The 11208-nt window shown below is 37.7% G+C and overlaps 1 protein-coding gene across 2 annotated transcripts; it reads left to right on the forward strand.

Annotated features, from left to right (window-relative positions):
• Positions 1-5271: 5271 nt before the first annotated feature.
• On the forward strand, positions 5272-9990 carry pelo (pelota mRNA surveillance and ribosome rescue factor). Of its 2 annotated transcripts, XM_022059228.2 has the most exons (9): positions 5273-5450; positions 5547-5639; positions 6155-6305; positions 6467-6580; positions 6667-6807; positions 8102-8324; positions 8729-8921; positions 9335-9441; positions 9538-9990. In XM_022059228.2, exons 1-9 carry the CDS (start codon positions 5410-5412, stop codon positions 9627-9629), a joined length of 1155 nt encoding a protein of 384 aa, XP_021914920.1. In that variant the 5' UTR covers positions 5273-5409; the 3' UTR covers positions 9630-9990. The 2 variants fall into 2 exon arrangements, with proteins under 2 accessions (XP_021914921.1, XP_021914920.1); XM_022059229.2 differs by lacking the exons at positions 9335-9441; positions 9538-9990 and adding an exon at positions 9156-9300 and having other exon boundaries at positions 5272-5450.
• The last annotated feature ends 1218 nt before the right edge of the window (positions 9991-11208 follow it).

The following is an 11208-nucleotide window of genomic DNA, read 5'->3' on the forward strand; positions in this document are numbered from 1 at the left end:
CCATGATAACCACCCCTCCAAAATGTTATCACCAACATTATCTTCGTCATAGATATCATCATGTCTCTTCGTTGCATAGTGACAGAAGCCAGCGCAACACCTAATGTTGCAAACTACAGAAATCGGTTTGGTGTCCCCTTCAGCTCGGCAGGTTGGGGAGCCACCAATCTCGTCCACCCCTAAAGACGGCCATAATAATATGCTCAGCGACTGCAAAGATGCGTAATTTATTGAAGACACAATTTGACTGTTACAACAGTTAATTGTTCAACAGAAGTAAATGCAGATAAGCTGCAAATAAAGTTCTGGGTGTTAATAACAGATGCAATTAAAACGAAAACCAGCGATAAAAATTGGTGCAAATGTAATTAGTCAAAGAAATGCTATAAAATGTCTAATAGGAGAAAGCAGCAGAGGGTAAAATGCGAGAGAACAAATAAAACAAACGAAGGATATAGGTCACCCAAGGTCATTTACCTCCCAGGTTCACCCAACCATATGAGGTCGACGAATAAGAAAGCAACAGGTAGGGAGCATAGGATTATCGACAATCTGGAACAAAGCGTGGCTTCACGAGTGTTACCGTAGTTCTCGACCGCAAAAGTTTAGTTCAAGGCCTGGGGATGTTGTTATGAAATACGACTGACAACAGTGGGGCAGATGCGGCCTTTGTTATTTATAGTATAGTCATTCTATCCGCAATATACAGAACGTATACGTATAAAGACGAGCACACATTTCAAGTCAGAATGTTTAGCATATTCCTTAGCAATTTGCCGAAGAAACTTGCATGAGAAGCAGACGTCGACGAACAGTATAAAGCCAATCTTGTGGCCGAAACGACCTGGCAATCCTTCTGGGAAGAGAAGCTGGAGCTATCCGAGACTTGAGACTCGTGGTAAAGAAATCCAACCCATGCCTGTTTCTTTAACAAACGAAAAGACACGTCGAAGAGAGAGACCAAACATGTACAAGAAGAAACGTTCTTCAAATGAGTCACAGGAAAAGGGTCTGGCCTAGTTCTGGTCCTGCGGTTACTGTATATAAATCACAGACGGCGGACCACCACCCCGGTATTCCGAGGGCTTCACTGGCTTGGCAAGCTTATTTCTGCAAACACAGTAACCACTTACACATAACTGACTCGACACCTTGAGTCATCTTTAGCAGCCGTCATATTTTCTGGATAGCTCCTTACGATGATTGTGTCCTTCTTCAAAAGCTAATGGTCGGTCAGTTGTTAGAAATTCCCCGCCTTTTATAGAACCCAAAGGTTTATTGCCGCGATCAGAAAAATACGCCAGATCAATCCTGTACATACCATACCATCACATTCTATTCCTTTGGAACATTTTAATATTATCGGCATCATACAATGTACTAAACAAGCTACAAAAATCTTTACTCAGAGTCAGAGACGAAATCCCCTAACTCAGGACCGGGTGCACGAAAATGTGGTTTGGTCAGGGTCATCGCACACCTCACCGGGCGGTGACATGAGTATGGAGAAACAATAAAAAGATGATTGACAAGAAGAAGTTGGTCTCTAGCCCTCTGATAGTAAATTAAAGAGTACGTACAAAGCTGTAGCCTAGCAATGCACAGGCAGGCGCAGCGGTTTATAGCCTGTGAGATGCTATTTAATTACAGCCAGCGAGCGATAACACCTTATCGCTTGTCCAACTTGCCTGCCGCCTCATTTAGCAAAGTGTGCACCGTCTTTGCTGCTTGAGAAAAAGATACAGTGCAATCCGATTAACTGAGCCACTGAGGTCCCTCTGCTATGCCACATGCCTCAGATTCAGTCTAAAATTCGTCCAAAAACTCTGAAGTCTGACTCGGAAATCGTTAACGTTTCTATGAATCTGTGAAGAGAAAAACGGAAAGAAAAATGTCGAAAGACCCCCAAGAACCATTTCGTTTTTAAAGAATTGTAAATTCAACCATTCATCTGTGCAGCGATAACCTTAAATAGTGGCCGGTATTAACGCTGCAGAATATAGAAACAGGTTTCAGCACGAGGAACATAGTTTGGACAAACGCCTCCCGAAGGAAAACAGATTAACTACCGGCTCTAGAGGAATCGCATGCTGGACCACTCCGTGGTTCTGTTAAGGATGAAAACTTCAACTTAAAGCTATTAATAATACCTAAAGCTTAGGGACATTGTGATCAAACGTTAAAGGCGATGTTTCTATTAATTTTGTCGCGACACACGTCTTATAATACAGTAAAACATAACACATCAGTGAACATGCACAACTTCGACAACTTTACTACGGGGCTTGACGTAATGGCGTAATGGTAAATTAATACGAAGAGAAACTTTCATAACTGCATTTTGGTCAACTTAACAACTATGATCTGTTTTGTGAAACATTTTCTTATCTAATTAATTTCACAAGATATATGAAGTGAAAGCATACAGAGGAGGAGGACGTGTGTGTCCGAATGTTTCATAAAAAAGCATATTTGAATTAAACGCGCTATTCAGGCGTCTTACCAAAATGCGTCGACAAATTTCGGTTCGTATCGACCCAGTATGACCCCTGCTTTTATCAATAATTTCAAAACACGTTCACAGCTAAAAATTAATCATCATCATCATCACGGGTTCTACAGCCTATTACAGGCCTTGACCGCCCCAACAATTCCCTTCCATTGATCCCTATGTATGACTTTCCTTTTCCATCCCTGGACTCCGAGAGCTTGAAGATCTTGTTCTACACCATCAAGCCACCCAATGGGGGGGGGGGGGGGGGCTCCCCCTCTCTTTCTTGTCCCTTCTATATTGGTAAATGTTACTTTCTTGCTTCACTGGCTCTATACAGGTGTCCCAGCCACCTTATTCTTCCTGTCTTTATTACTTTAATTACGTCAGGCTCATTATATAAATGGTATAATTCATCATTATATCTGATTCGCCAGTTTCCCTCTTCATTCTTTGGACCACATATTCTCCTTAAGATTAGTACATTATATAAAATACAGACCTCATTAAGACTTACATATGGAATTTGAAACATTTTTCGACGTAATGAGTACTTGAAAAAATACTAGGAAAAATATTCCGACTCTAATGCATATAAAGGATAACTGGATATGGGAAATCACAAAGAATGCGCCTGGAAAATCAGGATATTCTAATTCACATGAACACGCCTCACATCTGAATATCTTGCAACAGCAACTTCAAACATGTGTTCTATAGCTCGCTCCTTCCTGAATGCTCAATCGCCTGATTTCGACAAGACTAACTGCGTCATGTTCATCCTCTAACAGCCTTTTTAAAGGAGTTCATTTACAGAACTGAAACTGAATACAGAAATTAACGAAATTACTGCCAGTAAATTCTGACAGGGGAAAAAAAACATGAACACGTGGTGGAACGTTTTATTAACAAAGACTGTCCCTATTCATAATTTGACGCGTCAATCAACATGTCACTTACATGATAATCGAAACCTATCAGAAAGAGGATATGCAGAGGGTTGGAATACCGACTGCTTACAGTTTCACTACTAGCTGGATCGCATATGCAGGACAATATCGAATTATTCTCAATGAAATTAAAAATGACGACGAGGATCCAAGAAAGGTATAAAAAGACTCGCAGTAGTATTAATGAATTGGTTAATCCCGGCAAGGAACCATGAAGGTAAAATCCGGTTTGAGTGCTTCTTAGACAATTACAGTTGTCATTGGCTAAAGTTGAGATTGACTGACTCATTAACCTGTGCTGATACAGCACGTGACTTCACGGTGAAGACATTCCTCCGAAACATTGGTAACCACCTACTAGAGTGGACTGTGACGGAATCGAATGTCACCTTCTCAATAACCAGCTGAATGTATAGCACGGAGCGAAACCGTGGGGCTTCTCTGAACACAAAGAATCTGCAGGTCTATACGTCCTTATAATATAAGGACAGGATATATGTGTTTGTTATGCATGGCTGACTATGTTCTCAGTAACGACGTTCGTGTGCAGAACGTTCTATTTTACATGTGCTGCTACCACCAGGCATCTTTTAAAAGTATTTATAATACAGGAGACAAAATAGTTCAATTAAATGTTACTGCTGATATTTTTCGTTGTTGTTCTGAGTTAAAAATTGTGTGAAGGGAATACGAGAGAAAGGACGAAATGATACAAGGTACGAAATGGTTAAATGAAAAAGGGTAAGAGATGAAGATACATAATAAATCGTTCCCTGATGACTTTCAATGGGTCTTTTCTACACGTACCAATCACTGAATAGTTATCGTGAAATATGGCAAAGCATACTTTAATGGACAATGTGTCCATTAGCTGGTTGCAGTTCCACAAAAATAAAGTCCCCACATCTTTAGAGCACAGGAACAATAACAAGCAGATATCTTGCTCTTTTCTTAGGTTGTATCCTACAGTTGATTTAACATTCCAATTGAGAACACTGAAGTGAACTGTGATATTTTCAAAATATTCACCATATTTTTATCCCTGAAAAGAAGTATGTGAGCCTGCTTTCGTAATGATAAACGATTTAAATTATTTCATGGTAACTGCAATGAAATACAATCACCCGCTGTTTTAATCACATATATCACACACCACAGAGTCAGAAATTATATTTCTTTGCATTTAATCAGAGCTCAGGAAATACAAATGTTCGAAATAAAAGCTGTACATATACATAATTTAAAATAAACAGTTTTTGTTTGTACAATTCAATTAGAAATTCGTGTATAGTACAAAAGCAAAATATGACATTTTCTCGAGTCCACTGTTATTTCATATCTCTCGCTATTACGTCCAAATATTCTCCTCAGCACGATCAGCTATGGAAAACAAATGGTGCCTTCAATATGAGTTTGTGACCACGAGGTTTAGTATTGACAAGATTTGCTTCAGCTATCGTTCTTCGAGTTAACTCATATTACGTTTTCAGGCAAGTACTTACATATCTGAATTGCAGCGTACTAGCGGATCCTTATTTCAAGTCATTATTATAAAATAACATTAAGCCCAAGCTCACTACTGACAAAACACACTAGCCAAAACACAACGCCACTTATTTCAAGATTCTGACATCGAATAAGCACGATAACTACTACCACAACATTAAAATACACTACTTCACTGCCGCTGACAATGCTAAAACAACCTAAAACGAAATAAGCAGGCCACATCAGCTATTGTATATGTTATGTTGGTACCTCTGATTTTAGTTTCTGAATATGTCGTTTACGACACCGCTGTTGCTTCTTCCGACATTTCGAGTCATGTGACATTTTATTTCCTTTACTTCCGGTGTATTGTGGAAGTAGGTTGTAGGTGTACAAGGTGGAAAGGAACATGAACTATTTACACGAACTATTCATCGAATTTCCGTCTTCTGTAATGACCATTAAAGAGTCCACTTCGAAATGAAACTGATTAATAAAAATGTTGATAAAGATGGAAGAGGGTATGTATATCAAGCGTTCATTACAAGAATTTGTACTTTTAGGTTAATGTTGCCACCAAGTTCAATGAAATATTAACATGGAAGTCGCATTTTTAGGAGTGTCACCCTCATACCAGAAGAGTCAGAGGATATGTGGCATGCGTACAACCTCATTAGCGAAGGAGATTGCGTCCGTGCCTCCACGATAAGGTCTGATCATATACTATACTAAGAATATCAAGTGCACCATATTCTTTAGGATAAGCAAAAGCACATAGTAATGTGACATAATGTGTAGTGCTGTTTTATAGGATATGGTATGTTTGTCTGCCATTTACTCATTTTTGTAATATGAAATGCTATTGAACTTTGTAGGTACCCACAAAATTTTCTAAATTAGAGTTACAGTATCAAATTGTCATTTACCATGGTCATTAAGGGTCCTGCCAAAAACTCAGTTTTGTGTATTCATATACTGATAATGACAGATACCAGATGTTCTGCATAGGAGTTTTAAGTAAGTGAAACTGAATGGGAGGAGGGTTGGTTTTGTGTACTAATTGCATTTGGTTAAGTGTTATAGAACTTTATGCAAACAAAAAGACAAGGAATTTAGATATCAGTTGCAACAACTTCTGAACTGGCATAACAATATATATTTCAACACCTCATGTAGGTATAAAAATGTAATTATTAATCCCCTATTGCAAGCTTTCCATTCACAGAAAGGTGCAAAATGAGTCATCAACTGGCTCATCAACAAGTAGCAGAGTTCGTACAACATTAACGATCCGCATTGAAAACATTGATTTTGATACACAAGCATGTATGCTAAGACTGAAAGGTCGTAACATAGCAGAAAATCAGTATGTTAAGGTAAGCAATGGTAGGGTAATTGTTGGCCTAAGTTGCCATTTATAATATGTATACAGAAGTCATATTTCTTATCATATTGTTCCTCTTTTTTGCTGTATCTGTATTTGACCTTCTGGCTGTTGATACAGCACACTAACAATAAAGAATTGAATATATTTTAGATGGGTGCATACCACACCATAGACCTGGAAGTGAATCGTAAATTTACACTAGCTAAATCAGAATGGGATTCTGTTGCACTAGAGCGAGTTGATACAGCATGTGATCCTACACAGGTAAGTAGCAGTAGATGTATTTGGAAAAGTATGTAGCATTCTTGCACTCGATCATTTAATTTAAATGTGAACTGATCATTTTGCAGCATGCAGATGTAGCTGCTGTTGTGATGCAGGAAGGATTAGCACATATTTGTCTAATCACATCTAGCATGACTTTGGTACGAGCCAAAATAGATCAGTGCATTCCACGTAAAAGAAAAGGCAATGTAAAGCAACATGAAAAGGTCAGTTAATCATATGATTTGTGTTGCATGATTTCATTTCTTCCACCCACATACATCAGTAAGCTATAATCTTGTCTCCTCAGCCATTATTAACAAGTTGTTTAAATAATTTTGTATGTAAACATACTAAGATTTCTCCAGATAAACTGTAATAATATTTAACTACGTATGCTAAACCAATGCTATGATGTTGTATTACAACATTTACTGTTAGTGTATGAATGTGTTTGTAAAATGGGACCACTGAATGTTTTAGCCTGTGAGGTATGGCAGCTTGCTCCTGCAATTATTATCATCTCATAAAGAGATCAATGTACTCTTACCTTCCGATTTTTAATTTCGGGCATTGATTTGTAACTTAGGCAACAGTGGAGCAAAACAATCCATCTGTGTAGTTACATGTCAGCACTAAACACTTAGCAGTTATGAATGATGGTTAATACAGATTTTGCATTGTTAGAATTCCACGAAATCTTCTCGGGTAATCAGCCATGTCAGCTGGTAGCACAAAGAGACTAATGTTTTGGAAACCATCTCCATCCCTATCATCAGGGTTCTGATGTGACTCGATACCAGAGTCACCTCCTCAACTGAGTGCTTTACTGCTGGAGAAAGTATGTCCTGCACCCATTGGATAGGATACTGGCTAGCCCTTAGAACTGATCTGGATCTGATTGCAAAATGACCTCTGCCAGGAATCAAATCTAGGGTGTCCAATTGTTGCACGAAGCTGACATTTTATTTCTATTTAGTCCTGAAGTTTAAGGAATGTGTGATGCTTTCTAGTAACATTTAATGTATTATATAGTATGGTACATGTGTTTAGAAGGCACATTTTCCTTACCAACTGAACCCAACTTTTTGTAGTGGAAAGTGTGATGCCTAATTAACCCTTGAATTACCCAGACATGAACAAAGTTATTTATTAAAGAAGAAGGATGTTGTATTCCCATATCACCTGACTGTTGTAATGCTTTGTTCATATTATTAAGAGAATAAAGTGCCGATGTGAACAGCACTACCCTATCACCACTGGTATCAGAATGCAATCACATCTTATTCTGTGTTAACCCAGTTATTTCTGGGACATGACCTTGAATGTTATCCAGTGGATGTGAGGGGGAAGCAGCTGTAATATGCAGTAATGAGGTTTAAGAATATGTGCAGCTTTGTGGTAAAGTTTCCTGTATGCCTTTGTACACATTCTGGGATGTCATCCATTAAGACAGAAGGTGCACTTTTCCTTAGTGTTCTCTGTGCAGTGTTGTTCTAATTAATATCAGTCTTTGTGCAGGGTTTACAACGATATTTTGAGAGTGTCATGCAAGGAATTCTCCGCCATGTTAATTTTGATGTGGTGAAGTGCATCCTCATTGCCAGTCCTGGCTTTGTACGTGACCAGTTCCATGAGTACATGTTCCAGCAGGCTGTAAAGTTGGACAACAAAATATTGCTAGAGAATAAGAGTAAATTCATGCTGATCCATTCCTCAAGTGGCTTCAAACATTCACTCAGAGGTAAAGTAGAAGATTATAAATAAATGTTACTTGAACTACATAAATCTGTGTCAGGACTTTTACAATGTTACTGAACATGAGTCATGGGTACTTCCTTCCACAAACCTCCAAGATCATAATCATCCCGTAATTTCTCATGGTGCCATTTAACACCTGAACTTGGTGTGATTCTGAATTCAAGAAACACATTATATTTCTGACTTTATAGTGTGACGTGTACTTTAACATTCATCTTTACTCCCAGGTCTTGGCATGCATTTGACTCAGTATAGTAGTACTATGTATAATACCATACCATGCATCAAATTTGCTGTACAGTAAAACTAATATGGACTGCCTTCTTTTTTAATCCCCTTCATCCCAGTTAATGGGGTTTTACTGTAATTTGTTTCCTGATATTACAGAAGTCCTGACAGACCCTTCAGTGATAGCAAAAATGGCCGATACCAAAGCATCTAGTGAAGTTCGAGCTTTAGAAGCATTTTACACCATGCTGCAGACTGAGCCTGCAAAAGCTTTTTATGGTACCAAACATGTTGAATGTGCTAATGAAGCTCAGGCAATTGAAACATTACTCATATCAGATAATCTCTTCCGGTAAGTCTGTATGCACAATAAAATTCTTAGTTCCAACAAAGTAACATACATTGAGATGAATGCATTTAGTGTCTTTTCAATACTGGGCCTGTAAATGCTCTCCATTCTGACTCAACATTCATTGAGAATTCATGGTTCTTCAATAGTAGGGAGCAGTAATTTTATCATTGAGTCTTTATATATCAAGTTATGAGACTTTGAACTTAATGAGCCAAAGAAATCTTTCTTTTGCAGGAACAGAAACCATTGAAATTGTGGGAAAATTAATGTGACTGATGTAAATCACAGAAGAACGTACAATCTGGGAATGCGAATACTGTATATGATATAATTACACCAGCACATCCAGAGGGAAATTGTAGAACTAGATTTTACATGTAGTGGAATACTAAATAAAAATATAATGCTTTCAGAATCCAGGATGTGAAACTGCGGAAACGATACGTGGCCCTGGTAGATAGTGTTCGTGAATCGGGTGGTGAAGTAAAGATTTTCTCAAGTATGCATGTTTCTGGAGAACGTAAGTTGATTTTACATCATGATCATGGTAGCACAATAAATAATTGTAGTGAAATGTGACTTCATGCATCTAGCATATGCAAATGTTCTGTTTCAGAACTCGATCAGTTGACAGGAGTGGCAGCAATTTTGCGCTTTCCAATGCCTGAATTAGATGATGATGAAGAGGACAGTGACCATGAAAACTGAACTAAATAGAAATTTGATACTATAAACTGTGCTTCATATATGCAAGGATGTATTTATTTTTTCACAAGCATATGGGAAAGTATCTTGTTTTTATTTAAATATTGAATTGTAACTTAATTTATAATTGATGGCCAAGTAACCTATATATGAATTGATCAGCTGCATTACTGTGTGATGGCATAGGCAGGTTGATATTTTCTGACTCCCTAGTTTGGTAAGTTCTATTTTAGTTTCCTTGTCTTTCTTTTGTGGTTGTGCAATGTGTAAGGCCAAGTCATTTTTTTGTTCCACTGATGAAGTGTTACTATAAATATTTGTACTCGTGTTGTACATCTCATAAAACTAGTGACTATAAAATCCACATAGTACCTGTGTATAAGTGATGTTACCACTCAACCCTTTTCCTTAATCTACATCATATGTATTTTTTTGTAGGTTTCTCTAAGGGAATGGTTATTTCCCATCTACTTCTGAATATTTTTATGCAAATGAACAGCCTCTGCATTTGTGTGCACATAAGCCATGTTTTGTTTTGTCCCCTCCCAAATCTATATCCCCTAAAACTTGGGTGTGGCTTGTAATCTGAACATTCTTTTGATGGCCAGACAGTGTCTTGTGGTTGATTAAGAAATGTTGCATTATGGTTTTCTACTAACAGAAACAATTCCAATGTTTCCATAACAGTGCAAATAAAAACAACTGTTGTGTAGAAGAGATGTATGAAATTTCATGAATTTGTTTGGAAGGTAGCAACATCGTCAAATGTTCTGGCAATGAAAGGAGCTGTTGCCCTTTATACAGTGAGTGCAGGGATGAAAATTAATACAAACTTACCTGTAGTAGTAGCCAAACTACTGCTACAGTCTGACTGGTTATCATGAAATTGCTTAGTCATTGTCTTTTGAACTTATATTAACATTAATACTGCTACATGTCAGAATGATTCACAAATTATTATGACCAAAACATACCTCAAGTTGCCAGGTGTTCATTTTTCACTGCAGAGGTCCATGACAATCCATGTGGGGTTCAAGATGAAATACTGGACCATATTTTTCTCTGTGTTCTTCAGGATGATCACCATTCCACTGATAAGATGTTTAGGGCTTGTCAGTAGTTTAATTTCACAACTCCAATCCTTAGGGCTTCACCTGTGACATGGCATTTAGTCAAACTGAATAAGGAATGGTAACTATTTAGGAAATTAGACATAATTTCAGAACATAAGTGAAACATTTCAGAGACTATCTTAGTCTTCAATGTCAGGGAATTATGTAATGGGTATATATTACTATACCTGTTAGTTGTAATAAAGTTGATGTTATCTGAATAAGATTGTATTATGAACCAATACTTCTAATTCTCTGATACAACCTTTGCTGTGAGATTAATTTTCTGCTGAGCAACCTAAGATTCATCACGATTACCACTAAAGTCCACCAGTTAACCCCTCTCAAGACAGTTTATATCCTCAAATCATTTCCTGAGATTCATGTAAACTTTTATTGGTATTTTATTGTGGCTTACATGCAGTCCAGCTGGCCATGTGTTGCAGCAGCACACCATTAACTCCAAAGTT

This window comes from Zootermopsis nevadensis, unplaced genomic scaffold (genome assembly GCF_977971745.1).
Source record: "Zootermopsis nevadensis isolate Lab colony 2312 unplaced genomic scaffold, Znev_1.0 Znev_ptg000019l, whole genome shotgun sequence".
Classification (NCBI taxonomy): Eukaryota; Metazoa; Arthropoda; class Insecta; order Blattodea; family Termopsidae; genus Zootermopsis; species Zootermopsis nevadensis.